Source organism: Hemitrygon akajei, chromosome 6 (genome assembly GCF_048418815.1).
Source record: "Hemitrygon akajei chromosome 6, sHemAka1.3, whole genome shotgun sequence".
Lineage (NCBI taxonomy): Eukaryota > Metazoa > Chordata > Chondrichthyes > Myliobatiformes > Dasyatidae > Hemitrygon > Hemitrygon akajei.
Window position 1 is genome coordinate 127,830,512 of NC_133129.1, and position 26,143 is coordinate 127,856,654.

Here is a 26,143-nt window from a genome sequence, read left to right on the forward strand (position 1 = left end):
CTTGAACCTACTTCTATAAAGATTAATGCAAGGAATAGTTCCTACTTATTTTTAACCTGTAATGTTGGACAATTAATTATTGCTTCATCTACTGCTTCTGAATACTTCAAATGTTCCATGGTCCATTACACACGAACAGCGCATGCATAATACAATTTAGATTGTAACTTTCTGCTAAAAGCACTGCATTTCATACTCTCATGTGTAGCTTAGAACCCAAAAACGATTTTTATAGATACACCCTAGTGCTCAAAATTAAGGTCAGAAATAAATATTACACTTCTAATTTTGATGAGAAACATTGCAAGTTGGATTTACAGAAAGCAACTAAAACATTGTAGCTTGTGTGCAACAAGCAATGGGAGGAAGTACCAGTGACTCCACAACCACCTTCCAATATAAAATCAAACTGAACAAAAGCTAATCCTTTTATAAATTGCTGACAAGCACTGGCCTGAACTGCTGATGGCAAACTCAGAAGGTTAATCGTTGGCATACAGTCAGGTCCCAGCATTAACTTGTCGAAAGCAACAGCATTTAGCAGGTGGAAAATTCCCAACTCTGAGTCCACAAGTCTGTCAATTCCTCATACAAATTTGGATCCCAGCCAAAGAAACATTACCAACAATGCTTCCAGTTCTGCTGAATACGGATATACACACTGAAATATTACAGATGGCTATCCATCAATATAGGTAATTTTACACTGCAGGTATGCAGCTAAAATTCTAAATTTCCACACTGTGCTTATGATTAACATCTGTTTACTGGAAAACAGAAAGTCACTGTTGAGCAGAATGATCCCACCCACCGTGACTTCACAACCTGACTGACTTACTTGTAGCTATGAATATTCCAGAGTCCTTGCCAGTGGTAAGGCTTCATTGAAAGCCACTCCAATGTCTTCATTGCACAATAGATTCCAAATCCATTGCATAGAAACACATCCATTATCCACTGTAAACACAACGACAATTTTACAAACCTTTTCACAAGATAAAGCTGTCATATCTTATTTCAGGTAGCTAGAATGGAGGTTGCAAATGCATATATATATATCCCCAGAGTAAATGGAACTCAAATGTGGCTTTACATGATCCAGAGCTTAAAAAATACACTTTGATTATATAAAGGTCTTGCGGCTCGTCAACAATACAAATCCGACTTCCTCATACTAGACACTTTCCTCAGCACAACCCTACAATTTTACTTTATCGTTTATACACATGGCAATACACTCAATGTCACTTACTCAAACGATGCCCAGACATTTATGGTCTCCATTATCAACAGGACTGCACTGCCATGCTCACTGTTTCCCTTGCCCATTTCCTGCATTACAAGAGTAAATACACTTATTGCAATGAAACACTAGCTCAATGTGTCTTTTTATTAAGCTCAAGAAGGCTTGATGTTTACCTTTAGATTTGAGTGGATCACCTCATTAACAACAGATGCTTCTCATTTGCTAAAACCACTTACTATTCATGGTTTGTCCTGTTCAGCAAAAACTACCAGTATCTAAACTTCTTTTCTGATCCACAAACATTATAGGAAAAAGAGGAAGTTAACAGAGCAATATACTATACAACCCTCAATAAAACCATGGCTCAGCTAACAATCCACATCATCCATTCTCCAACCTACACTCAATAACCATAAAAGTTTCTTTCAAACATCCAAAAATGTATCCCAGCCTTGAAATTTCTCAAAATTTGGTCTCAAGAAAAAGGTAAGTGTTTTTAGTTGCTAAGATGGCAGCTTCAACTTCCTCGCTGCCACACAATTACTTGAGTGCTTATTCTTAATTTCTGCAGTTTCTTCAATAATCTACCCTCCTGACCAAGTACTTTACCATCTGTACACATCATTACCCTATTCCAGTAGTATTTCCCCCTTTCATCTCCTTACTCAGCATCTACTTTTCATTTCTTTCTTAACAAGAAGTGCTGAGACTTATTCTGCCTGCAAGCATTGTTGTAGAAATAAAAGTTCTTAGTCATGTTCACCACAAACCATACTAAGAGAGTACCTTCAAGAGAAAATTTGCTGGCAATTATCTTCACAGTTAATCTACTCAAGTCTTGGTGTAATCCCATGAAATTAAAGATGCTTCTGTATCAATAGTTAATAACATTACATAGTTTACTTCAGGTTGTATGTGAGCATGAAACATGCCTGTATTTCCCCCAGATACATACATGGTCCCACCAGCATTCACTGAAGTTAGGTAACTGATGCTCTAGGCTGTACTCCAGAAATTCAAACATCACACTGATTATCATACACATCCACCAGTCTCGAATCATTAGTGTCTAGGGAGAAGGAAAAAAAAACTACTGAAAAGACTAATAAATGAATTAAAAAAAAGGAAATTAACAGTGAGTTACACTTATAAGAGAAATTTCTCCATTACTTTCATAGAATTAAGTTAGTTTTTCCCACTTACAGCCTGAAGAATGAGATTCTGATAAGACATTGGAAGACTGCTTAATGAATGGTTTAGTTACGGATTTACGATACCAAAATTTCAGGAGATGTCTCCAATTACTTCACACGATTTGGCAATCACATCTCAGATTTCCACTGAAAGGATACCTTAGAAGGAATACTGGATGGAATTATGAGAGCTCCAAGGATTAGCTTATCCAGGAAGATTAAGTAAACTTAGATGGTGCATTTTGAAAGAGAATGGTAGGCACAAGAAGTGAAACTCTTTCCTATTGATCTGAAAGTGCAGTTGACTGGATGGACAGATCAAGACACAGGGAAAGAACCAGATAATTAAAGCCAACCCATTCAAGACCAGAAGACAGAAAGCAATTTTCATGAAGACCACGGTAAAAATCTGGAACTATTCTACAAGTTGATACTGAATATATTTATTTTAAACCTCTCTCTCTCTCTCTCTCTCTGTATATCTGTCCGTTTATGTCTATATATAGAGGCAAAGGTATGACAGATAAAGGACATTGATTGATAAAATAGTTGAGTCATAAATATCATTGGATGGTAAAACGTCTTTCAAGCGGGACAATGGGCCATATAGGATCTAAGTTGCAATCTGGAAAGTATCGTTGAAATGATGGCAAAGACGACTTGAATGATATTTTTAAAAAGGAAACTGATAAATAATTAAAGGGGAGAAACTTGCAAGGTTTTGGAGCAAGGTAGAATCAATTGAGAAGCCACTCCATGAATTCAGCAAAAACACAAGGACCAAATGAATTCACTTCTATGCTGAGGACAAAGGGCAGAATTATCCATGGCAGCTCTGAATTGATGGCTGTCATGCATGAAATATTGAAATAACACAGTGCATACAAAATACTAAAGGCTAAATATAACATACTCATGAATTAATAATGCAGTTGTTCTGCACCATATTTGTATAGATTAGTTTGCATTTATCAGCACTTTTCATTTGTCCACACTACTTGTTGCATCCCAATAGTAACTGGACTCCAAAAAGATTATAATCAAGACAGAATATGCCAATTTTTCTTCTTTCCACACAGTTGCTCTTCTGATTGCAAATCCTCCAAGTAGGGAGGGTTGTAAAATTACATCTTTACACAACAGATAAAAAATCGCGGTGGAGCTTTAATTAGCAAAATAGTCATGGATGAAAGCTAATCGCTTTCTTATCCTACCTTAAGGTACCAGCCAAGGAAATGAGCTGGGACAAATCCATCCAATTTGTCCTGAAATACAAGATACAGGAATTTTCAGATTTTCAGATTGAACTTCTAATTACATTTTTTAATTAAAAAAGTATTTTTCTTCCTACCAATTACCATAAATCTACTTCTTACACCTTGCTCAACTTGCTGTTTAAAAGATGCTTTAACTCACTGATTGATCTCAGAGAAAACTGATACAATATATAAAGGTCTACAGGTGACCAACTAATTACTGCCCACATTACATAAGACCACAGATATGGAAAAAGGCAACACTAATAGCCTTTAAACCAGTCTAACACTACAAGTAAAGTGCAGACTGAATGGAAGATTATTTGAGGTTTCAAATCCAAGTAGAGCCATTTCCTGATCTCCAGCATGCTGATTGAGTGACATACTCTACACTATCAGGAAGTTCACAGAATTTAGCTGCCTGTTAACATTCAAATTGCTTTCAGTAGTAAAGAGATAAAAATACAAAGAAGCTAAAATTAAAGCGTAGAATTTTCTTACCTCAGCTTGCTCTTAGACATAATGTTAAAAATCTGATAGCATAAATTGTAAAATGAAATTAAACTTCAAATGCTTTTATATGTTGAAAGTTAAATTAAGCCATTTTTATGCCTCAACACTTAAAAGTCATTGAGAGCCGATCTCAGTTGGATTGTTTGGAGTTTTGATGCTATGCTGCAGTGAGAATCAAATGAGCCAACATTTTCAGGTAACCTTCACTGATTGAAAAACTGCATGTAAAATCCAAATGGTATGATAATCAAATCTGGATGTAGAAAAGGTCATTTCAAAAGAGGCCTGTAGTCCAGTCAAAAATTATGTCAATGTAGAAATATATAATAATTTTCCAACAGAACCAATGTTCTGCTGTATGGAGTACAAATTAGAATTATATGGTGAAATGATATGCTAGAAATATTTGCAATAAGTAAATTAAGGAAGAATGACTATGAATAAATAACCTCTTTGAAATACAGCATCTTGATGGTACTCGTAAAATGGGTTTGATCTTCTAAGTCACAATAATAGACAAACACAATCTACCTAAATAATAAAAGTTTCTAGATGATTAGATTTATTTTCCTAGAAGCTACTATTTTACAGAAATTCTTTATAATTCTTTGATAATTGCAGAGTGGATGTAATGATGTTTTCTGACTGAACATTTCCCTTTGTTTACTGGGTTGTAACTAGATTGACATGGGAAGACAGTGAAATGAAAAGCAAATTCTCATCTACATTGTGCTCCCAAAACTCTAAGAGAACGGGTAAAATTTAAGTTGAAGCATCCAACACTTAACCATATGAAGGAATACAATGACATCTTAATGAGAAACCATCTTAAAATGTCACCACCAACCTTCACCACTCTCACCTCAAACAAGTATAAGGTATACAGTATATGAACTTGTTCTGTCAAAGATAAAATTCATTAACCTTTCCTACATTTTGGTTATTTGGACAAACCTCAGTGTGCTCCCTCCATTCCTGAAATCTATCTTTTTTTCTTAATCCTCTGATCTTATCTTCTGGCTTTCTCCAAATTTATTTTACCAACAAGATGTACCTACAATTCACTTAATTTTAATTCAACCTAAACAGTCATCAATCTCTTTCTGCCTTAATGTTGGCTGATATAATTAATGTCTTTTTTCACAAACATTGCCTCCCATGTCTTTCAACCTGCTGCCATTATAGTCTCTGAAATTTTAAAAATCATTGATATACTGTTTTCTTTTCCATAGATTTCTACTATTGCTTATTTCAGATTTACTGCATCTGTAATATTTAGTTCTACACTTGTTCACTGTCCTCTTATCCACACTCCATAGAACTGTTGCTACCTCTAAATCCATGCCTTCTTTCCTTTAAATACAATACCTTGAAAAAGTAATCAGCCTTCACAACTATTTTCACACTTTACTGTCTCATTTTCTAAACTTAAAATAGATTGAAGTAGGATTTGTGCTAATCAAAAGATAAATTCCAAAACTGGTCAACAATTTACTAAAAATAAAAAACATAATTGAGAGGCTGAAAAAGTATTTGTTCACTTTGCAATTACCACACTAACTTTCATCAGGTACTGTGGCGACCCACTTTATGCGCAGGCGAACCAGCTCACAAATAGCCCGCGTGCGGGGAGAGACTTTGGTAATGCACCTCTGATGTTATTTCCGCCCGGAGAGGGCGGGAACTAGGGATTAAAAGCCAGCGTCGCAAATTTTGAATAGATTAGTCTCGAAATGACTTACCAACTGCGTGTCGTCGTTTCTAGCTCTGTATGTAGTACATCGCTACATTGGTGACCCTGACGGTCCGAACGGGATTTGGACCAAAGATGACCGACTCTTCATCTGTTCACGCAGTTTCGCTATAACTACCGACTTTCTGGACGCTGCAGCCAAGCGTGTGGTTTAGCCAAGCAGAAGCCCAGTTCCAGATTTGGCAGATATCTTCTGATTCCATGCGTTACTATTATGTGGTGAGTTCCCTTGACCAGGAGACAGCCGCCCAGGTTACGGATTTCATACAGTCGCCCCCGGAAGAAGGCAAATATGAAGTGTTCAAAGCGCTGCTCATTGGGACCTTTGACCTCTCACAGCGTGAGCGAGGTGCCGCCTGCTGCACCTAGACGGTTTGAGAGACAGGCCACCGTCAGCATTAATGAACGAGATGCTGGCCCTGGCTGATGGACACAAACCCTGCCTCATGTTTCAGCAGGCGTTCCTGGAGCAACTGCCCGAGGACATACATCTGTTGCTGGCCGACGCAGATTTCAGTGATCCCCGGAAGGTGGCGGTTGGGCAGACGTGCTGTGGAAAGCCAAGAGGGAGAGCGTGGTGTCCGTCGGTCAGATTACCAAGCCACGCGCCCAACAGCAGACCAGACCAGGCCCGGCAAGGGGGCGCCCACAACACAGAGGCAGGAGTGAGGAGGTCAGTGAACAGTGGTGTTTCTACCACCAGTGGTGGGGCACAGAAGCCCGCCGTTGTTGCCCGCCCTGCAAGGGCCAGGGCCAGGGCCAGCTGCCACTAATGGCTATGGTGGCTGGCCACCAGGACAGCCTCTTGTACGTCTGGGACAAACTGTCGGGACTTCTTGGTCGACACCAGAGCGGAAATCAGCGTCTTACCCCCGACCGGGTACAGCACCCGCAACAGGAAGCCAGGACCCACCCTGAGGGCCGCAAACGGCAGCACAATACGGACCTACGCCACCCGCACAGTGCAGCTGCAGTTCGGTACCAGCCGGTTCAAGGGACTTCACGCTGGCCGCCGTGGCCCAACCACTCCTGGGGGCGGACTTCTTGTGAGCTCACAGCCTGCTGGTTGACTTACAAGGGAAAAGACTGGTATATGCCGAGACTTTCCAGACGTTCTCCCTGGGTGAAGCCAAGTTGCCGGCCCCACACCTGGACTCCATCACACTGTCGGACAACGAATTCACCAGAATCTTGGCGGACTTTCCATCGATTCTGGCACCACAGTTCACGGCAGCCATGCCCAGACACGGAGTACAGCCCCACATCCCTACCCAGGGACCACCCCTCCACGCCCGCGCATGAAGGCTCCCCCCGGAAAAGCTCCACCTGGCGAAGGAGGAGTTCAAGAGGATGGAGGAATTGGGAATCGCACGGAGGTCCGACAGTCCATGGGCCTCCCCCCTGCACATGGTGCCCAAAGCAGCCGGGGGCTGGAGACCATGCGGCGACTGCCGCAGACTGAACGAGGCTACAACTCTAGACAGCTATCCTGTGACGCATATACAGGACTTTGCAGCAAACCTGCACGGGGCAAGAATCTTTTCTAAAGTAGACCTTGTCCGGGGATACCATCAAATCCCGGTACACCCTGAAGACATCCCCAAAACAGCACTCATCACCCCGTTCAGTCTGTTCAAATTCCTCCGAATGCTGCAGATGTTCCAGCGGCTAATGGATGCAGTGGGATGCGACCGGATGCGACCTGGACTTTGCGTTCATCTATTTGGACGACATCCTCATAGCCAGCAGTAGTCATCAGGAGCATCTGTCCCACCTCCGCCAGCTCTACTCCCACCTGAGTGATTTCGGCCTCACGATCAACCCGGCCAAATGCCAGTTCGGTCTCGACACCATTGACTTCCTGGGCCACAGGATTACCAAAGACGGGGCAACACCTCTGCCCGCCAAGGTAGACGCGATCTGCCACTTTGCCCAGCCCAACACAGTCAAAGGCCTGCAGGAGTTCGTTGGTATGGTGAACTTCTACCACCGTTTCCTCCCCTCAGCAGCACGTAACATGTGCCCTTTGTACACCCTGATGTCGGGTAAAGGCAAGAATATTACTTGGGACGATGAGGCCGCGGCCGCTTTCGTTAAAGCCAAGGAAGCCTTGGCAGATACCGCGATGCTGGTGCACCCCAGAATGGACGTTCCAACCGCCCTCACAGTGGACGCATCCGACACAGCAGTCGGTGGGGTGCTGGAGCAACTCATTGAGGGGCGCTGGCAACCCCTGGCGTTCTTCAGCCGGCACCTATAACCACCCGAACTCAAGTACAGTGTCTTCGACTGGGAGCTGTTGGCACTGTATCTGGCAATCCGACATTTCAGGTACTTCTTAGAAGGCAGGCCGTTCACCACGTTCACGGACAACAAACCATTGACCTTCACGTTCACTAAGGTGTCCGATCCCTGGTTGGCTCGCCAGCAGTGACATCTGTCCTACATCTCCGAGTACACAACGGACATCCAGCATGTCTTGGGAAAGGACAACATCATGGCGGATGCACTCTCCAGACCAGCTATCCAGGCCCTGTCCCTGGGGGTGGACTATGCAGCAGGCAGACGATGAGACGCCCAGCTACAGGACCGCAGTCTCGGGTTTGCAGCTGCAAAACTTCCTCGTGGGCCCTGGTGAGAGGACCCTCCTGTGCGACGTGGCTACTGGCCAACCTTGCCCCATCGTCCCGGCAGCCTGGCGGTGGCAAGTTTTCAACTCCATATACGGTTTGGCGCACCCATCTATCAGGACAACCGTCCGGCTGGTCTCCAGCAAGTTCGCGTGGCACGGACTTCACAAACAGGTCAGCGAATGGGCCAGAACGTGCACGCAGTGCCAAACAGCCAAGGTGCAGCGGCACACTAAAGCCCCGCCGCAGCAGTTCGAACCCACCCGCCAGAGGTTCGACCACATTCATGTGGATATCGTGGGGCCCCTACCAGTGTCACGAGGCGCGCAGTGCCTCCTAACTATGGTAGACCGGTTCACGAGATGGCCAGAGGCTGTCCCACTCACCAACACATCTGCCAATTCCTGCGCACGAGCGCTGATTGCAACCTGGGTAGCACGCTTTGGGGTACCGGCCCACATTACCTCTGACAGAGGCGCCCAGTTCACCTCCAGCCTGTGGTTGGCTGTGGCCAGCTTGTTGGGAACGCAGCTACACCACACAACAGCCTACCACCTACAGTCGAATGGACTAGTGGAACGCTTCCACCGTCACTTGAAGTCGGCTCTCAGGGCCCGCCTGAGAGGACCTAACTGGGTGGACGAGCTTCCCTGGGTCCTGCTTGGACTTCGCACAACACCCAAAGAGGATCTGCACTTGTCGGCCGAGTTGGTGTACGGCGCACCCCTGGTCATCCCAGGAGAGTTCATACCAGCCCCAAGGGGGCAAGAGGAAGAACCCACAGCAGTCCTGGACAGACTACACGAAAGGCTCGGCAACCTGGCCCCCGTACCGACTTCACAGCTTGGACAGACCCCGACCTACATATCCAAATACCTGCAGAACTGTAAGTTTGTGTTTGTACGAAGGGGCGCACACCGGGCACCGCTACAGCGGCCGTACAAGGGGCCGTTCAAGGTGATCAACAACAACAGGTCCACGTTCGTTCTGGAATTGGGGGGAAAGAGGAGGTTTTCACGGTGGACCGACTTCAACCAGCCCACGTGGACTTGGCGCAGCCGGTCGAGGTTCAGGCACCGCAGCGCAGAGGCAGACCTCCCAAACAGAGGCTGATCCAGACTGTGGGCATTGGGGGGTGTATCATTGGTTTTGGGGGGGTGGGGTTATGTGGCAACCCACTTTCTGCACAGGCGAACCAGCTTACAAATAGCCCACTCGCGGGGAGAGACTTTGGTAATGCACCTCTGACGTAGTTTCTGCCCGGAGAGGGCGGGAACTTGGGATTAAAAGCCAGCGCCGCGAAGTTTGAATAAACTAGTCTCGAAACGACTTACCGACTGCGTGTCGTTGTTTCTAGCTCTGTATGCAGTACATCGCTACAGTACAATATACTACCTTAACAACTCACCCAATTAGTTGATGCAGAAAATTGGAGGATCACCTGTTTTCAATAAATTCATAAGAATAAATGCACCCACCGTCTGTAAGGTCCAACAGTATAGTAGATTTTCAACAGACAAAACCAAAATTAAGGCAAAAAAAGCATTCAAGACAAGTCATGAAAATGATCATTGAGAAGCAGAAATCTGGGGAAGGATACAAGACACCTCAAAGGCACTGAACATACCTCAACAGTTCAGCGCAGTCCATTGTGAAAAAGTGGAAAAATCTGAAACCATAGCCACACCGCCCCTTTAAACTTAGTCACCGTACAAAAATGGCACTTGTTAGAAAAGCAACTGTGACACCAACAGTCACTGAGTAAGCTGCAGAAGTCAATGGCTGCAACTGAAGATGAAGTTCATGGTTCAACAATCTCTAAGGCCTTGCACAAATAGGGTGCTTATGGAAGAGTGGCAAGGAAAAAGCCCTGGCGTAAAAAAAAAATCCTTGTCCATAAAGACTTTGCAGAGTGTCACTCAGAAGGTACTGTAAAGATGTGGGAAAAGGTCCTGTCAGAGGAGACAAAAGTAGAAATTTTTGACCTCAATACTAAGCAATATGTGTGGCGTAAATCTAAAATTGCAGAACAGCCAGGTAACACCATCTCTACTGTGAAGCATGACGGAGGTAGCTATAGGGATACTTTTCAGCACTAAGTACTGGAAGTTTGGTCAGGATTGATGGGAAGATAATACTGCTAAATACAGATAGATTCTGGATAAAAACTTCTAGCCTCTGCCAGAAAGCTTAAACTGGGAAGGAAGTTCGACTTTCAGCAGACCATGACACAAATCACACTGCCAGAGCAACCACGGAGTTACTTCAAATGAAGAAAATGTTTTCAAGTGGCCCAGTTAGGGTCCTGACCTTAACCCGATCATAAATATCTGGCAAGACCTCAAATTTCCCAATTAACCTGGCATGGCCTGAGCAATTTTGCACAGAGAAATAGGTAAATCCTGTTCCATCATATTGTACAAAGCTAATAGAGACTTATGAAAAAAGACTACTGGCTATAATCTCTGTGAGGGGTAGTTCAACTAACTATTGAGCAAAGTGGGATAAATACTTTTGAACTGTGAACATTTCAGTTTTTGAAACTTTAGTTTTTCATGCTTTACAATTTTCCTGTTTTCTGGAAGTTTTTACAGTGGGGGGATAAAACAGCACATGATTCACAAATAAAAATTCTCAGTTAAATTGATCAAAACCCTAGTTGTAATATTCATTTATGTGAACAAAGAGTTAAATACTTTTACAGTTAAATACTTTTACAAGGCAATGTATATTTGGATCATTCTCCAATAATGGCAAATCACTAGAACAGACACAATAAATTCATTTGACGCGACAATTACAAAATGTTCTCCTCATTCTTCTCCATCATAATCTAACATAATTAACTACCTCTGTTTTCCATACAGTTCCTCTATTTGAGGGGTAAAAATATTTATTTAGCTCTGTTCCATTGGAGGAACAGGAATGGAAAGTTGAGGCTGTTCACGAGAACACTTTTAAACATTGGATTCCATCCACAAATAGAGAAAGTATATAGCAATTTAAAAATGCAAATCAATCTCACCCAAATGTTGTGATAGGGATCAGTCTCATTTCCAGGGTCAAAAATAAGACAGTTGCCACCATAGTCCCTCTCAGGCAAGGGTACCCCTAGTTTTGAATCGATGAATTTCATAAATTGACGTCCATCCTGAACAGTCTGTGAAAATATAAACAAAGCACTCAGTGATGCTGCACAAACTTGTCCCAAGTTAAAGATTCTAAACGTGGCACTGAGTACAAGTGAAAATACGAGGGGTGATTGGTAAGTTCGTGGCCTATGGTAGAAGGAGATGAGTTATACAGCTCTCAATACATGCACATGCAGATCAACTCTTTGAGTGATTAAGCAGAAAGTTTGAAGTTAATAACTCATCAGTGGTGATTGATAGGTTTGTGGCCTAAGGTAGAAGGAGATGAGTTATTAACTTCAAACTTTCTGCATAATCACTCAAAGAGCTCTCCTGCATGTGCATGTAACGAGAGCTGTATAACTCATCTCCTTCTACCTTAGGCCATGAACTTACCAATCACCCTGTAAAAAAGATAACTATAAAACCATGTTTCCAATAGACATTTAAACTGAATATCTTTTAACTGCATGAGTCCTTATGCAACCATCACTTCCTCCTGATCTCTTAATTACACCTGTTATTGTGATGTCCCCTTGAAACTGCACTTTCCACCCAATTCACTGGCAACACATGCTCTTCAAGTTAACCTGGAACATGTTCTCAAGGGCAGTTATATTCTTAAAAAATGAGATTTCAATTCCCCAGCTCAAGTGCTTCCGCCTCAAAAGTAGCAGCATATTGTTTGGAATCTCCAGCACACCTTCTATGTGTACAGTCTATCAGCAACTCTTAAATGCAAACATTGCAGAATCTAGTTAGAAACTAATAAAGTCAACAATGCAAATATTCACTATCTCCGCATATCAGTGGAATAATCAAGATATTTGCATTAGAATTAAGTTGGCTATATGTTTTCAATTCCAACAAAATAAAAGTGATCCTAAAGAGGACTAGTTCTTAGATTTAGAATGCTAAAGCAAAGAAATGGCCCTTTGGCTAATCAAGTCCTCAGCAACTATCAAACATCCAATTATACTTATTCTCTCTATATTCCTATTAAGTATCCACAGATTTTACCACCTACAACCTATATATTTTTGGGATGTGGGGGATGGGTGGGAAACAGAAGGACCTAGAGGAAACCTGTGCAGTTACAAGGAGAACATACAAGGTTCACACACACTGCTGCAAAAACTAGGATTGAATCTAGATTACTCTGTAAGGCAGCAGTTCTATTATCTGTACTACCTCAATATTTCTCAATCTCACCAAACTAACTTGGGTCAGAGGGGAACAAAGTGGTAGGAGAGAGGGAAAGGAAGGAAGAAAGAAAATTATCCAATGCCGAGACATCACTCACAGCAAATTTTCCTTTTCAAATTAACTGTGTCATATATTCTGAGCAGTACCACCAACTTACTCAAAATGTTATGCAGTGGATTCATTTCATTTCAAAGCATCAGAAAAAGACAAACTGCTGATTTGAATTTGAGGCAAATAATGTTTCAAACAAATAGGACCAAGCAACTTAGAGTATTTCTCCACTCAATAATACGTAACAAATGTAATAAAATTCCAGAGAGCCAAAAATTCTATCCCTATTAAAAATCACATTAACTCTATCAATAATATACATAAATTAGTTCCATCATAAATTTGTAGAAACTAATCAATTAGGATAAGCTATATCCTTTTCAGAAAAAGCTATAATGTAATTTGGTGTAGGTGCAAGCAAAGACAATAGGAAAGGAGACAGCATCCATTCTAAATCCACTACTACACAGGACTATTAAGGTCCGTTAACAGCTGCCTACTCAATCCTTAACAGGTAATATGATAACTTCCAACTATTATAAACTATTACAGAAATAGTTAATATTAACTGTAAATAATACTGAAAGTGATTAATAGTTCATAAAGGAATGTATATATTTCAGAATATCTAGCAAACTGTCATATCACTGTTCCCTTTTTTGCAATTACACCGGTGCTGCTAACTTAAACCTTGCTGAAATCCTAATATTACATCAAAGTGTACATGACAAATAATTGGAAAATGAGTTTTATACATTTTACATTGTTTTTGTTTGGAAAAGTATGGCACAAGGAGGTGAATTTATTAATTACATTCCTTTTTAAAATTCAGGTCAGCAAGAAATTATGATTCCTACAAAAAGTACTCAACCCAAATTATAGAATCATAGTAGAACCCTGCAGCACAAAAAGTCTGATTATCTAAATGTAAAAGTATAACTGAGGGTTTGGGTAAAGTTAGCATGTCTGAATACTGCACCAAGCTCTTAATTCTTAACATTTTATACATTTTTGTACAGTTCACTAACATTCACTACAATTCCATGTCATGGCTATCTATCCTCAAGACCAAATTTAAATGGGGCAATCACAGGATCTTAGAACACTTGAAAATTTATTTTAAAAAGCTTAATAATGAAAAGCATGAGGGATTTCTTTCTCAAATAATAAGGATTATGGAAGATTTTAATTTGTTCCTAAGAAAAATCAGCTTGATCTGCTCAAATTAAAAATACAGGGTAGCACAAAAATGCATAAACTTTTTCATATTTCTTATTTGTACAAATAAATTAAAAAGGAAACAACACCATGAGACATCCTGAGATCATGAAATGTGCTATATTTATGGAAACCTTCATTTTCTATGGCTGTAAAGTCAAGGATCTTGAATGCTTCAGAAGTCTTACTTTGATTGAAAGATACAAAGCAGAGTGTAGATATGGAAAGGATATTGCCTCAGGTAGGAGAAACATGAACAAAGGGTGACTGATTTAAAAGAAGTCACTGAATGTTTAAGATAGACCAGGAGAAAATTCCTCTCTCGAGACTATTTGGAAATCTCTTTTCATCTGGCAATGTTGGAATGACAAGGGGAAGAGAGAGACTTGATAACACAGAGGTGTAGGTTACCATCAGCTCATCAGCAGATAGGATTGCAGAGTTCGGATATTATCAGATTATTCACAACCGCATTAACTGGCAAAGTATGCTTGAGGGGACGTGCAAATTTGCATAAACATGAGTGATTTTGCAGATACTCAGCAGGTCAGGTAGCATCTATGGAAAGGAATAAAGAACCAATACTTCAGGCCTTCATCAGGACTGGAAAGGAAGGAGAAGAAGCTAAAATAAAAAGGTGGGGGGAGGAGAAAGAGTACAAGTTGGAAGGCAATGTGTGAAGCCAGATAAGGGAGAAAGTAAGGGAGAAAGTAGACTATTGGGGGAGTGGAGATAAGTTAGAAGCTGGGTGGAAAGGTAAAAGGCTGAAGGATATATCTAATAAGAGAGAAGTGTGGACCCTGGGAGCAAAGGAAGGAAGAGGGGAACCAGAGGGAGGTGATGGGCAGGTGAAAAAAGGGATGAGAGGGACACAGAATGTGAAATGGAAAAAGAGAAGGGAGAGTGGATAAATTACTGTAAGTTATAGAAACAGATGTTCATGCGTCAGGTTGGAGTGACCTCCTCGTGCCAGTAGAGGAGGCCAGGGACTGACATGTCTGATTGGGGATTGTAATTAAAATGGTTGGCCATTAGGAAATCTTGCTTGTTGTGGATGTTATGTGGCAAGGGTAGAATCCCAAATATACCCAGCCAAAGTGATATAAGTCAACTATGGATCAGTAATGAGCTTTTTAACCACCAAAGCCAAAAATTACAAGTTCAAGTCCCATTACAGACCTAGAATTAGAATTTTTCCAAGAGGACAATGGTAGAATGTTTACACAGATTCATAAGAATTCATGGATCACAGAACAATTAACCAAAGTGATGTTTTTCAAGGAGTACCTTAATGAAATAGGGCAGTTTTAGGAACACGTACAAACCCATTCCAGAATAAATGTTTAGAGAATGATGCACAAGTTTATTGTACATCTACAAGACAATATGCAAAGCTTAATAATCGGTTCAAGACAAGAGACTTAGAAAGTCATGCTATGAGGTTACTTATGTGAAACACTCTGGCTTCCTCAGCTGCATAAGTCTTGGGACAACAACCTCCAGCCCCGCCAAATGTGTGAGATTGAGACGCAAGACACCCCCCCCCAACCCCCCATTTGTGTGGATGCTGTGTAATTCGCTACCTTGTTACAATTTAATGCCACAAAATAACAGACAGCACACTGCGTACGATTAAGGAATTTTATTTATTAATCTTACCTAAAGGTTTAGTAAAGAATAACAAAAAGTAAAAAGGCCCATTCTAATTAAACAGTCAAATATGCACAAGTTGGAGCTCATCTTGAACTTCTCTGTCACTCACGCAATGGACCCTTGGGTCAATGTGAAAGCACACACCACCTTCCGAAAGTCACTTGCAATCCATCTCGAACAAACGGGTATCCCATCAGATCGTATGCTGCAACCGGTTCTCCCCAGTGTCTTCTCTCCATCTCCTCTCAAACAAAAGCTCAAGACTAATCTTATTGTCCCTCACCGAGAAAAATCTCCCACTAACTGGACGGCACACATTCCACATCATCCCTTATCTTCAACAATAACCCAAACAGACTGAAAGCAGCACAAACAACTCTCATAGAGCTGCTGAATGAAATATCTACAGCATAACAGTAAAGATGTGAACCAGGGCACTACATATGAATTACCTGAATGTCTACTCGAAGCTCTAATCAACTAGGATATGAGAATTGCCCCATACCAACGGATGCTAAAGCCCAAGTTTCTTTGAACAAATCTGGACAAAATATTACAGAGGATAACTGTGGATTCCTTTTACAGGAAGCTGGCATCAGTGAACAAAGCAACCAAGGGTGATATCCTCTAGAAACAACCTCTTTCACTTCTTTTACATCTTTTTTTCTTTCAACTGTAGTTCACTTTTGGAACCTGTGATCTACATTTTAGGTGTGTGTTTTAGAGCTGATTGAACGATCTGGTGCTTTGCTAGCTCTGAGGGTGTTCCATGAGGCTACGAACAAAATGCCCGGCCTCAAGGCCAAGAAGCCGGGAGATGGGAAGCTAGCCCATGATCAACTCCATTTCTCACTGATTAAGGCACTGTAGCAGATTGAAATTATCAAGGCAAGTGGGTGTACAGCACATCCACAAGCCTCTCGCTCACTGTGTGTGACAGTCCCCCTTCCCCTCCCCACCTTGCTGTCAGAGGATAGTGCTGGAGATCTGGGCAAGATCTAATCCACACTTTTTGTGGATTGGATTTCACGTTATGATGTGATGTGTCTCTAGTCGCTTCTTGTTTGCTATTTTGGACAACTTGGAATCAGGATAGCTTGCAGATAAAGAACACTGAGCTGAACTGAATAGCCTGCAGTCTTTCGATTTTGTGATTTTTGCTGTTTTTTGTTGCCATTTGCGCAATGTGTTTTTCTTTGCAAGTGGGGGTTAATAATTTTCTTTGAACGGGATTTTATGGTTTTTCTTTGTTTTGTAGCTGTCAGTGGGGAAGATGAATATCAGGGTTGTATAGTACAGACATACTTTGCTAATAAATGAACTTAGAATCTTTGAATCTTGCATTTCAAGTCAAGTTGCTTTTATTGTCATTTCCACCATAACTGCTGGTACAGTACACAGTAAAAACAAGACAATGTTTTTCAAGACCATGGTGCTACATGAACAATACAAAAACTACAGTGAACTACGCAAACCAACACAAAACTGCACTAGACTACAGACCTACCCAGGACTGCATAAAGTACATAGAACAGCGTAGGCATTACAATAAATAATAAACAAGACAATAGGTACAACAGAGGGCAGTAGGTTGGTAGCCTGATGTTACATGAATAATCAGCTGAATGGCGGCGTCCAGGATTCTGTCCGTTTCTGTACTCATGCCGAGTATTTTGTTGCCACAGATCTAGTCCAATTTAATGTCCACTGGAGAGCAGAATGGATGGGAGGGCTGGCCGGCTAGGACTTGCTTTTTCCCTGGCACGGACTCCTGCCCACTCGCCTCGCTTCCGTTTCCTCGCACACTGCTTACGCTGTCCCCACCTCCGGCCACTGGTATCAGGCGACTCCGAGGACTGCAGGCCTGATTCCATCAGCAAGCAGACATTGGAGAGTAGAATGGACGGGAGAGCCGGCCGGCTAGGGCTTCCTTTTTTCCTGGCACAGACTCCTGTCTGCTCACCTCACTTCTGCTTCCTCGCACACTGCTTACGCTGTCTCCACCTCCAGCCACCGGCAGCAGGCGACTCCCAGGACTGCAGGCCCGATTCCCTCAGCAAGCCAAGGTCGCGCAATCTAACCAGCAGATTTTCATGAAGGTTCATTTTTGGGCGATCTCTGTATTGTAGCAGTAACTGGCGATGGTAGATAGTCGCTCTGTTATCCATTGCCCTAAACCCTAATTGTGCCTTAAAATTAAATTTCATTAAAATTAAATTAAAAAACTAAATTAAAGTAGCATCAGATCCGAAAGGCTGCTGCTGCCGTGTGCCGCACTGCCTACAGGATCCATGATCCATTTCCTGTGGATAATTAAATTAGAATTTACAGAGCATGGCTCTTGTGATTTTTCAGTCTAAATGTTGGGTTCCAGAAGAACTAAAAACAACCAAGTAAAAAAAGGCATAATTTTTTCTGATCTAATCTCCTTTTAATATTATAAATACCCATAGTTTGTGCATGTGGTAGACAAAATGTTACTTCCTTAGGTCCTCTTTCTCACATCAATTGAAAATATTGTTTATACAAGCATGCACATGTTTCCTATGAGATAAAACTTGCCCTTTTACTAGAAGTAATGAAGCACAGCCAGAATCAAAACACGGTGTCAGTGCTAAAGTTCATTTGACAGTCAAACTGTCAATTCCCCACATTCCAACGCCCTCAGCTGCCAAACAGCACACTGTTTAAATTTAACAAGAAAAAGAACAAAAACCAAAATGCAAGCCAAAATGGTTTTACATACTACTGTACCCTTTTGAAAAGAATCCAGTCTCTGGAACAGGTTAAAAAGCACGCATTCTTTGAATGTTAAGGCCCCGTTTTTGCAGTATTTGCCTGGATATACTCTGAAAAGAGAAATTTCAGCGAGAAAGAGCAAAATGTGGTACCGCAGTAGAGTGGCTTTTGATTCCATAACCAATCACCAAAAGTGCACTTAAGGTATCTACAGAAACTTAAATCAGGATATTTATTCAATTAGTCTAAAAACTGTATAGTGATTTGTATTACCAAAAGTAACATGTAAAAACAAGAAAAATGAAACCGTTCATGGAGCCAAACACTGATGGGGATTCATCAGTACAGATGCCAACAGTTCCTCCAAGACAGACCTGTTCTGTTGTTTCCAGATAAATATATTTGGCCTTTGCTTGTTTCAGGCAGCTCTTTACAACAAAAAAAGTTTTCTTGAATTTCACTATCATTTCCAAATCTTACAAATGCTATAACATGACACTTTTGCTGAAATCTATTGACTCAGCAACCTGGATAATTCAGGAGGAAGAGACTGACGTCACAGCTGAAGTTGGGCAAGTCCATTCAACGTCTGGAAAACGTACCACGCTCCTCATTAAACTACCATCTCCCCTCTGTGCAATATAGTGCTTGTCAATTATCAACAGCCTGCCCTATCTCATGTCACAAACTAAGAATGGATTCAACCAAATAAACACGGTCCTACTATGCACTGACATAATGCGCTGACAGACCCTGAACGAGGTTGCTAACGGGGCTGCTCAGTCACTACCAACCACTATGATCCCCAGCATAGCGCGTTGCAGTAAAGTTCAAAAACTATGCTTATTTATTTTAATCATGATCTCTCACAAAACCCTTAGCGACCTCACACATAATTCTATGGTTCCGCAGAATCCTGGTTGAGAAACCTGCTTTAGATAAAGGTCAATTCAACCACTACTTCTATTTGTGGGAGAGCATAGTTTTGAAAAACCATGGCTTTCCAGGACCATAGGACAGTGGAGCAGAATCAGACTATTCAGCCCATTGATTCTACTCCTCCGTTCCATCATGGCTGATTATCCATTTCAAGCTCATCTTCTTGCCTTCTTCCCATAATCTTTGATGCCCTGGCTAATAAAGAACCTATCAACCTCTGCTTTAAATAGATCAAATGACTTGTCCTCTACAGCCATCTGTGGCAATGAATTCCATAGTTCACCACGCTCTGGCTAAAGAAATTCTTCATCTGTTCTAAAGGAACACTTTCTACTCTGATGCTGCGCTTTCTGGCCTTGAACTCCCCAACGATTAGAAACCTCATCTCCGCATCCACTCTATCAAGGCCTTTCCATATTTGGTAAGTTTCAGTAAGATTCCCAACTCATTCTTCGAAACTCCAGTGAGTATAAGCCCAGTACCATCAAATGCTAATACATTAACCATTTTATTCCTGGGTTATTCTCATAAATCTCCTCTGAACTCTTTCAAATTCCAGCAAATCTTTTCTGAGAAATAAGACCCAAAACTGCTCATAATTGTCCAAATGTGATCTGAACAATACCTTAAAAAAGTCTCATTATTAAATCCTTGCTTTTATATTCTCATCCTCTTAAAATGAATGCTAACATTGCATTCTTTATTCCTACTCCTTTATTCCTTCTACCAAACTGCTTGATCATACATTTCCCTACACTGTGTTACATCTGCCACTTCTTTTCCCATTCTCCCAATCTGTCCAAATCCTCCTTCAACACTATCTGCTTCTCTACCTACCTTTGTATCATCTGGAAACTTGGCCACAAACCCATCAATTCCATCATCCAAATCACTGACACATAATGTGAAAAGAAGTGGTCCCAAAACCAACCCTGCCAATCTTCTGTCTATGCTAGAATCTTTCCTGAAGTAATGAGCTTTTATCTCGTTTAGCAGCCTGAGGACATTGGGGGGTGTATCGCCAGTTCTGGGGGGGGCGGGGTTATGTGGCGACCCACTTCCCAGCGCACTCGAACCGGCTCACAAAGTGGCACGCACCGGCATTGAGGCCAGTCCCAAAGAGGGCGCCAAGCTAGCTTCACCAGCAAGGGGAAAAGCCCGCGCGCAGGACGGGACTGTGAATACGCGCCCCCTATAGCATTACCGCTCGGGGAGGGCAGGAACAGGAAGGCTTTAAAGCGAAGCCACAAAGTTTGAATAAACCTCTTTTGCAACTGCAGCTCACCGACTACGTGTCGTTATTTCAGCACTGCGTGTAGCACACCGCTACAACAGCAATGAGAAACCAACAGTTACCTCTTTTCCAATGTCAGCTATTCTCAGATCAAATCCAGCACAAATGACAGGGGATTGCAATATATTTAAACGCCATTTTTGCTTCAGTGAAAAAACTAATGTGCATAATTATCATCAGTCTTTATATCTGCCTATAATAGATAGTATAGCTTAGCTTTAGATGAGCAGCTTTGTCTTAAAATCACTTTTTAACCAGAAATAAGTACTCAAATTTACATAATTTAAACAATTTAAATTATTTAAAATTCTATTTTCATTTAAAATAACTTTAATAGTTCAGGATAGCTCAACATGAGAATTCACTACTTGTAAACTGGCTAAATATATTATATAAAACAAAATTGCAAAACATATTAAAGTATTTTGGACTAGAGGTTGAAACTCTCTAGACTGACACCCTTCTTGGTGCTAAACCACAGAAATTGCCCCCAGTCATCATCATCTGAGCAAGAGATCTATTGTTTTTTTTTGAAGTATGAACATTCCCCCATCACAGAAGGATTCCAAGAACTGCCAACAATCCAAAGTTTCTGCAAGTCAGAAGGACTGTGGGCTAATGTTGTACTGGTAGGCTAATTAACTATAGATTAGTACAGGTCTTAGCAACAGACACAAAATGTTGGAAGATCTCATCAGGCCAGGCAGCATCTATGGAAAAGAGCAAAGTCAATGTTTTAGTCCTAGACCCCTCATCAGACAAGTGAATAGCTGGACAACAGATTTACAATCTGTATATTATTTTCTAAATTAATCTTGATAGGAATAGTTGCTTATGGTAGCACAGAACCCATAACTTGAATGCTGCGTATCCATCCACAGATGCATTTAGTGGTGATTGTTTACCCAGCTGCTCAGATTTTTAAGGGTAATCTCTGATGCCAAAGTACATAAAGATAGTTTAATGTACACTATTTTGCTTACACAAATAAAGGAGAACAATCCCAATTTGCAGAAAGAAATTAAACATTCATTAAAAATATACCTAAACATCTATGCGCGTCAAATTAAACAAGGATCAATATTGTTCTCCTTCCTGGTACTTTTCCTTGCAAGTGGAACAAGTGCCACACCTGCTCCTACACCTCCTCTCTCAATACCATTCAGGGCCCCAAACAGTTCATCCAGGTGAGGTAACACTTCACCTGTAAGTCTGTTGGGGTCATCTGCTCCATCTGGTGCAGCCTCCTGTACATTGGTGAGCCCCAACATAGATTGGGAGACCACTTCGCCAACACCTACACTCCGGCCACCAGAAAAAGCAGAATCTCCTGGTAGCCATCCATTTCAATTCTACTTCCCATTCTGACATGTCAGACCATGGCCTCCTCTACTGCCATGATGAGGCCACACAGGTTGGAAGAGTAACACCTTATATTCTGTCTAGGTAGCCTCTAACCTGATGGTACGGACATCAATTTCTCAAACTTCCAGTAATTGCCCCCACCTTCACCATTCCCCAATTCCTTCGCTCACCTTATCTCCTCACCTGCCTCTTATCAGATTTCCCCTTTCTCCAGCCCTTTATTTCTTTCACCAATCAACTTCTCAGCTCTTTACTTCATCCCTCTACCTCCCCATTCTTTGTTTCACCTATCAACTACCACTTGTACATCCTCCCCTCCCCCCACCTTATCACTCTGACTTCTCATCTTTTATTCTGCAGTCCGGAAGAAGGGTATCAGACCGAAATGTCAATCGTTTACACTTTTCCATATAGATAGATAGATACTTTATTCATCCCCATGGGGAAATTCAACTTTTTTCCAATGTCCCATACACTTGTTGTAGCAAAACTGATTACATACAATACTTAACTCAGTAAAAAAAAATATGATATGCATCTAAATCACTATCTCAAAAAGCATTAATAATAGCTTTTAAAAAGTTCTTAAGTCCTGGCGGTAGAATTGTAAAGCCTAATGGCATTGGGGAGTATGCTGCCTGGCCTGCTGAGTTTCGCCAGCATCTACACATTTTCTCGCGTCAATATGATCAATACCCTTATTGAAGATCTGAAGCTAAACTGAATAAAAATTCAATGAAATTCAATGTTGATAGAGTAAGGAAAGCATAGAAAAACAGCCACTTTTATTTCAGATATAGACGTCTTAGTTTGACCTCGGTAATTCAAAATCAGTGAGAGTGGAATCCTGTGTTGGCCCATCCCCCAGCAAAAGAGACACAAAGATGACAGAAAGGGAAAACTGGATTCCAACAAAGTGTTGAAAGTAAAAGACTGCACAGATACAAAGCACATGATGCAATGACGATTCCGTCACACTCTTGATTACAGAGCCAAGCTTCTTAAAAGCTTAACGATTAAGCAGCTGAAAACACTTCAATAATACACTGTATGTATATTTGCAAAAAACAACTGATTGCAGTGTTCATAAACCTGAGCGCAATTCAAAATCACCATTTCAAACATTTTTACATGCGAAACATCAACAATAACAATTACTCCCTGTAGAGAAGATCAGTTCTCACCTAGTGACATTATCAGTACTATACTTACTATGATCATAGTGAAATATTTTGCTGTACAAACATATGTTACCTCAAAAGGATTTACTTTGCATGCTTAAAGATCAACGTTCCCGCTAATTCTTTTTTTGCAGCTGCATGGACCAATCATTGCTCTGAGCAGATTTATTTACTTATATATATTCTTCAAACACAGTCTGAAGACTGTGCGGCACTTTCATAAAACATGATATAAAAGAAAATACCAGTTGCGCAGCAACAAAGGTTGTGTGACCGGAGTAGTTGCAGCTGCACACCTGGGCAGCTTAGAGGAAACAGTGTTAAAGATACTTCAGTGATAAAATAAGGACTTATCTCTTACCTGAAAAAGTATGAAGATGAGAAACAGCTCATATACAACACTGACACATAACCAGAATCTCCAGTATGCTGTAAGAGAGAATGGCCGAAGAGAGAAGACATTAGTTAAAATAATTTTAAAAGAGGCACATCATCATACAATTGAACAGGTTGGCGAACAACTGAATATTGTTAAGACAGCCAGCTACATTCACTTAGTGACCACTTTATTAGGTACAGGAGGAACCCAATACTGCATTGCCATTAGGTAGGTGTTCATGGTCTTCTGCTGCTGTAGTCCATACACTTCAAGGTTCAATATGTTGTGCATTCAGAGATGCTCTTCTGCATACCACTGCTGTAACAGTGCTTATTCGAGTTCTTGTCGACTTCCTGTCAGCTTGGACCAGTCTGGCCTTTCTCCTATAATCTCTCATTAACAAGGCATTTTTGCCCAGAGAACAGATGTTATTATTTTTTTTTAAAAACACCATTTCTCTGTAAACCCTAGAGATGGTTGTGTGTGAAAATCTCAGAAGATCAGTAATTTCTGACATACTCAAACCATCCCATTTGGCACCATCAATGATTCCACAGTCAAAGTTACTTAGATCACATATCTTTCCCATTCTGATGCCTGGTCTGAACAAAAAATGAACCTCATTTGGAAAATACAGCTCAGAAACAGGTCATTCAGCCCATCTAGTCTATGCCAAACCATATAAACTGCTTACTCCCATCAACCTGCACCAGGATCATAGCCCCCCATACCACTACCATACACGTACCTATCCAAACTTCTCTTAAACATTGAAATCAAATTTGTGTGCACCACTTGTGCTGGCGGCACATTCCACATTCTCAGTGAAAAAGTTTCCCCCATGTTCCCATTAAACTTTTCAACTTTCACCCTTAACCCATAATCTCTGGTTAAAGACCCATCCCACCTCTGTGGAAAAAGCCTGCTTGCATTTGCCCTATTTAGACTCCTCAATTTTGTATACTTCTATCAAATCTCCTCTCAATCTTCTAGGTTCCAAGGAATGAAGTTCTAACCTATTTAAACTTTCACTCAGGTTCTCCAGATCCAGCAACATCCTTGTAAATATTCTCTGTACTCTTTTCAAACTTATTTACATCTTTCCTGTAGGTAATGACTAAAACTGTACATAATACTCCAAATTATTGTGTACTCAATAGTTTGATTTGTGAAGGCCAACGTGCTAAGAGCATTCTTTACAACCCTATCTGCTTGTAACACCACTTTCAATTAATTAAGGACCTGTATTCCTAGATCCCTATGTTCTACCTCACTCCTCAGCGCCCTACCAGTCACCGTGTAAGACCAATTCTGGATTGTCCTACCAAAGTGCAGCTCCTCACACTTGCTTGCATTAAATTCCATCTGCCATTTTTCAGCCTATTTTTTTTAAGGTGGTCCAGATCCCTCCACAAGCCATGATAGCCATCCTCACTGTCCACTACACCCCAATCTTAGTGTCATCCGCAAATTTGCTGATCTAGTTAACCACATTATCATCCAGATTGTTGATATAGATGACAAACAAGAATGGACCAAACACTCATCCCGCAGCACTCCACCAGTCACAGGCTTCCAGTCGAAGAGGCAACCATCTACAACCACTCTCTAACTTTTCCCACAAAACCAATTTACTACCTCATCTTGAACACTGAGTGACAGAAACTTCTTGTCCAACCTCCCATGCAGGACCATGTCAAACGCCTTCCTAAAGTCCATGTAAAAGACATTTACTGCCTTGCCTTCATCCAGACAACTTTTTCAAACAACTCTATAATGATATAACCAACCACACATGAAGCCATGCTGACTATCCTTAATCAGTCTATGTCTATCCAAATACACACACACACACACGCACACGCACACGCACACGCACGCACCCCAGTCAAAATTCCTGTGAATAGCTAAGTGAGTAAAAGGTAACCTGATTTTCAAAAGGTCTAAAGTTAAAGATGACACATTTCTTTAATATTTTAAGCAAAATTACTTTTTTTATTTCCATCTTTTACAGTTTCAAAATAACCAAAAAGGAAAGGGCCCGAAGCAAAGGTTTGGACACCCTGCATGCTCAGTACTTAGTAACACCCACTTTAGCAAGTATCACAGCTTGTAAATGCTTTCTGTAGCCAGTTATGATGGAGTAAAGGGATAGGTAAATAGGGGTATAGATTAAAAGAGATTAAAAGACAATGATTAGCTAATGATCAATTAACCTTATAGGTATCTTATGCTAGTGCTGGACAGCCAAAAAGGGAACCTTACCCAGCAACAGGTGGCGTACCAGACATTATTCCCTAATAGTGTTAGACATAGGTCTAAATAAAGAATTGTCTGGTCGCACAAAGCATTTTGAGGTACAACATAACAAAATAGGGGAAGAATGGTGTGGGGGA

The 26,143-nt window shown here is 41.3% G+C and overlaps 1 protein-coding gene across 2 annotated transcripts in view; it reads right to left on the reverse strand.

The window, feature by feature from the left end:
• The window catches only part of ptdss2 (phosphatidylserine synthase 2), an 82,558-nt gene that overhangs the window by 23,658 nt on the left and 32,757 nt on the right, over positions 1 to 26,143 (reverse strand). For both annotated transcript variants that reach the window (XR_012099328.1, XM_073049213.1), the window contains exons 4-8: positions 23,730 to 23,797; positions 11,617 to 11,751; positions 3,654 to 3,704; positions 2,202 to 2,315; positions 839 to 957 (exon numbers count right to left, since the gene is read on the reverse strand). Coding sequence is in view for 1 of the 2 variants with exons in the window: in XM_073049213.1 (XP_072905314.1) it covers positions 839 to 957; positions 2,202 to 2,315; positions 3,654 to 3,704; positions 11,617 to 11,751; positions 23,730 to 23,797 (487 nt within the window). In the remaining variant the exon portion in view is untranslated. The remainder of the gene's footprint in view (positions 1 to 838; positions 958 to 2,201; positions 2,316 to 3,653; positions 3,705 to 11,616; positions 11,752 to 23,729; positions 23,798 to 26,143) is intronic.